This window comes from Rhincodon typus, unplaced genomic scaffold (genome assembly GCF_021869965.1).
Source record: "Rhincodon typus isolate 14 unplaced genomic scaffold, sRhiTyp1.1 hic_rhity00000983, whole genome shotgun sequence".
Classification (NCBI taxonomy): domain Eukaryota; kingdom Metazoa; phylum Chordata; class Chondrichthyes; order Orectolobiformes; family Rhincodontidae; genus Rhincodon; species Rhincodon typus.
Genome location: NW_025966621.1, coordinates 18,697 through 23,410, shown reverse-complemented (window position 1 = coordinate 23,410; position 4,714 = coordinate 18,697). Strand labels below are relative to the sequence as shown.

Sequence of the window (4,714 nt, the reverse complement as noted above, 5' to 3'; positions counted from 1 at the left end):
CGCTCCCTCGGTGCTGACCACCCCCCGACAGCGCTGCGCTCCCTCGGCGCTGACCCCCTCCGACAGCGCTGCGCTCCCCCGGCGCTGCCCCCCCCAACAGCGCTGCGCTCTCTTGGCGCTGACTTTCTGTTACACAGCGAAAGGAGGTGACCCCTTATGCCTGTTACTTAGATTCTGCTATTGTGTATTTGGCTGATCGAATGAGAACTATAACTCAGCAAGGTCCGTTCCCTTAAAGCCACCTTCGGGCACCATTGCCCAATCCCTTTACACTGAACCATAGAATTGTAGAATCCGTATAGTGTGGAAACAGGACATTAGCCCCAACAAGTCCGCTCCCACTCATCCCCCTACCCTTATAACCTGACATTTCCCATGGCTAAAACATCTAAACTACACAGTCCTGGTCACCCGGGCCAACTTAGCACAGCCAAACCACTTAACCACGCAGACACAGGGAGAACATGCAAACTCCTCACAGACAGTCACCCGATGGTGGAATCAAACCCAGGTCCCTGGCGCTGTGAGGCAGCAGTGCGAACCATTGAGCCACCGTGCCACTCCAACCTGTTGCTCGCTGCCTTGAATATAATCAGTGACTGAGTGCGCACAGCTCTCAGGGGTTGAGAATTCCTAAGAATTGTGAACATAGTGCCTCATCATAAGTGCCAAAAACGATGGACCCTTAAAATTCTCTCAATTCCCGCCCCCCCCCCACCCCCCACTTGTCGTAAAATGGAGAAAATAGCTCGTTCTCTATCATGGTCTCCAAGTGGAGAATGGGAAGAGGCAATTTAATGTGGAATTTTTTTTTAATCGCGGGGGGCTGGGTCATTGAGCGTATTCAAGGCTGTGACTGACAGGTTTTTAATCAGGGACGGCAGATCAAGGTGGGGGGGCATGGGAGGCAGAAGAGTGGGGTTTGAGGGTTATCAGGTTGGCCAGATGGCGCAGATTCTATGGGCTGAATAGCCTACGATGTATTGGTCTGGCTTGAAGCTCGGAGTCAGTTTTGCTTTGGCCATTTCTCAGGCGGGTGTGTTTTTCTGTTTCCCCAACTCCACCCCACAACACCCTACCCCTACCCCGCTCTTTCACAGGTTCCGGTGGCGACTGTTCGGTCAGCCATTTCCTGAAGCAGCGTTTCCACGAGAAGAGATGCTTCGAGTTCAGCCACCCGTGTCCCGAGGCCGAAGCTCAGAGGCTGGACGAGGTTCTGGAGGGGCAGCTGGACCGCGATTTCCAGATGCAGACGGAGAGGCTGAGGGAGCACATACTGGATGCTCGAGCCAAGGGCCTGGCCGGAGGCCATCTGGTCAATGGACAGAGTATGTCCACCATGCCCAGCCTGATGGGTGGGGGCGGGGGTGCGCTAGGGGTGAAGGGGTTGGCAGTTCTGGGTTGCTCTCAGGTTCAGGTGCTCCGTCTCGGAACCCGTCCTGTCCCCGGACACAGCCGGATCGAAAAAATCACTGCCCTTCAAACTGTGTGCCGTTCACTCATTATCCTCTGCATTGCTGGGAAAGAGTCTTCCCAAAGATAACACAGTGTGGAGCTGGATGAACGCAGCAGGCCAGGCAGCATCAGAGGAGCAGGAAGGTTGACGTTTCGGGTCTGGACCCTTCTTCAGAAGTTTTTTTTTCGGGTCTAGGCCCAAAACGTCAGCTTTCCTGCTCCTCTGATGCTGCTTGGCCTGCTGTGATCATCCAGCTCCACATCTTATTATCTCCTAGATTCTCCAGCATCGGGAGCTCCTACTATCCCCATATTCCCAAGGGCTGTCCAAGAAATCTCAGACCAAGAGCAGAGAATTATAACGGTGGGAAGTTGGGAACGCCAAGGCGACCGGGATGGCTAACTTGACAGGCCAAATCGAACAGAAAGGGAGAGGTTCGTTCTTCACTTGAGGTACCTCCTATCGGTTCCTTCAGGGCCTACCCGCCCACAGCACATGGGGACTGCAGCGGTTAAAGATGGCAGCCCACCCGCACCTTCTCAAGGGGGCAACTAGGGATGGGGGGGGCAAATAAATGCAGGGCCCAGCCAGCGGTGCCCACGTCCCGTGATGAAAACCGCAGGAATTTGCTGCGTGAGGCTGGAAAAGATGGTGCCATCTCATAGGATTTCAAACATTGACAACTTTTTGACCTTGCTTGGTGTGGTGGGGGGGGCGTCGGTGTAAGGATACGGCAGCAGAATCTAGGCCCTTTGGCCCATCGGGGCTGTGCTCTGCCACTCCATCATTGTTTCTCAGCTCCCCCGCCACCCTAACCTTGGTCTGAAGTTGTACCCTTCTGCGACGAGAGTTGACGTGACTCCCTTCCCCATCTGTTCCAGCATTGGCGAGGATGATTGAAGCCTGCATGAGCCGCCTGTGCCAGGGCCGTACCATCGTCCTGGACGAGCTATATGACGCCAAACCACGTCTGGTGCCGCGGATGGAAGAGACGGCCAGGAAAGGGCCATGCCAAACCAAGGTATCAGGTGTCACTGAAAGGAAACTTAAGGGCGTAGTTTTGAGGCGCAAGTTTCAGAAAGGGACCTGAGAGGCACCTTTTACACACAGAGGGTGGCTCGCTCGGTCAGGCAAACAAGGCCAGGACACTCTCAGTTAATGGGATAACAAGGTATAGAGCTGGATGAACACAGCAGGCCAAATGAAGAAGGCCCATTTCTGAAGAAGGGCCTAGGCCCGAAACGTCAGCTTTCCTGCTCCTCTGATGCTGCTTGGCCTGCTGTGTTCATCCAGCTCTACACCTTGTTATCTCAGATTCTCCAACATCTGCAGTTCCTACTATGTCAGTTTATGGTAGGGCTTTGGGGAACGTCATTGACACAGTTCCTTGAAAGTGGTGTCTCAGGTGGTCAGGGCAGTACAGAAAGCATTTGGAACATGGCACATCGGAGTTGGGACATCACGTTGATGTTGTACAGCACGTTGGTGAGGCCACTTTTGGAGTACTGGTTAGAATTCTGATCACCCTGCTCTAGGAAGGATGGTATCAAATTGGAGAGGGTGCAGAAAAAAAGTTACCAGGATGTTGCCAGGACTGGAGGGTTTGAGTTATAAGGAAAGGCTAGATAGACAGGGACTTTTATCACTGGAGTCTAGGAGGTTGAGGGGTGACCTGTAAGAGGTTTATAAGATCACGAGAGAAGTAAACAAAGTGACTAGTCAAAGTCTTTTCCCTACGGCAGGGGAGATCAAAGCTAGAGGGCATGTTTTTAAGATGAGAGGGGAAAGATTTAAAAGGGATCTGAGGGGCAACTTTTTCACACAGAGGTGTATGGAATGAGCTGCCTGAGGAAGTGGTAGATGCAAGTACAATTACAATATTTAAAAGATGTTTGGAGAAGTAAATAGATAGGAAAGGTTGAGAGGGATATGGGCCGAACACAGGAAAATGGAACTAGTTTGGATAAGGAAACTTGGTCAGCATGGACAAGTTGGACCAAACGGTCTGTTTCCATGCTGTATGTCTCTATAACTGTGGAAACTCAGGAGGTCTGGCAGTGTTTGTGGAAAGACAGAAGAGAGAGAGAGAGAGAGACAGAGTTAATGTCTGGGTCCTGTGACCCTTCTTCAGAGCCCCTTGGAAAAGGTGGCATAAATGTGGATGACAATGTGTTGTAGGGTGGAGATGTTTAAAGGGGTGAGTGATGGTTGGTTGGAGATGGAACTCAGAGGGAGAGAACATAGAACAGTACAGCCCAGGAACAAGCCCTTCAGCCCAGTATGCCTGTGCCAACTGTGATACCATTCTAAACTAATCGCATCTGCCTGCACATGGTCCATCTCTTGCCTTCCATGCGTCTGTCTAAAAAACAGTTCAGCACAAAACAGTGGATAATGATAAGCCGGGGCTGGGAGTGGGTCAGAATTGGTTGCTTGCGCTGGAAGCAGGCCATATCAAGACAGGGCCTGGGATGTGGGAGTGGTGAAACGACATGGAGGAAGGTGTTCAGGCCCTAAAATTACTGAACTCGAGGGCTGCAGGGTCCTCAAGTGGAAAATGAGGTGTTGTTCTTCCAGCTTGTGTTGGGCTTCGCTGGAACACTGCAGCAAAAGCCAGAGACAAACAGAGATGTTGGCCAGGGAGCAGGGTGGTGCGTTAACATGGCAGGCAACAGGTAGCTCAGGGTCTTTTTTGCGAGTAGAGCAAAAGTGGTCACCCAGTCGGCATTTTGTCTCCCCCGCTGCAGAGCAGTGAATGCAGTAGACTAGATTGAAGGTAAAATGTTGCTTCACCTGTGAGGTGTGCCAGCGACCGTGGGTACTGAAGAAGGAGGAAGTAAACACTTTCTGCGATTGGGGTGCATGGTGTGGGGCGTGTTGGGAGTGGACCAAGGCGTCCCAGAGGGAACGGTCCCTGCGGAAGGCTGATAAGGGGAAATAAATGCCTGGTGCTTATCAGTTTGCTAACCTGTAGTGGAGCAGCCGAGAGATTCATCCACATTGTACAGGAGTGGGTGCCAATCAACATAACAGACCGAGCACAAGTCAACAGCTATCTTCCAGTAACTGATTGCTCATTTGGTTTCTCTGTGTGCTGTGCGCAAATTTATTACAGCGTTTTCCAACATTACAACATTTCAGCACGAGTGCGTTTGTTGCGAAAACTACACAACTTAAGAGGCAGAATGTTTGTTCCCTCAATTTTGGGTACACACAAATTTCAGGCGAGCTGTAAAGTTGAGTTAATATCTCCCACCC

General features: G+C 51.6%; 1 protein-coding gene across 6 annotated transcripts in view; it reads left to right on the top strand.

Moving 5' to 3' along the window:
• The window catches only part of LOC109919092 (guanylate-binding protein 1-like), a 24,207-nt gene that overhangs the window by 7,480 nt on the left and 12,013 nt on the right, over positions 1-4,714 (top strand). For 2 of the 6 annotated variants that reach the window (XM_048592299.1, XM_048592300.1), the window contains 2 exons: positions 1,101-1,328; positions 2,338-2,477. The exons of 2 other annotated variants lie outside the window; for them this stretch is intronic. In XM_048592299.1, coding sequence (XP_048448256.1) covers positions 1,101-1,328; positions 2,338-2,477 — 368 coding nt within the window. Of the gene's footprint in view, positions 1-1,100; positions 1,329-1,645; positions 1,891-2,337; positions 2,478-4,714 lie in introns of those variants that run through there. 2 more of the 6 variants (XM_048592301.1, XM_048592302.1) reach the window with 2 other exon arrangements.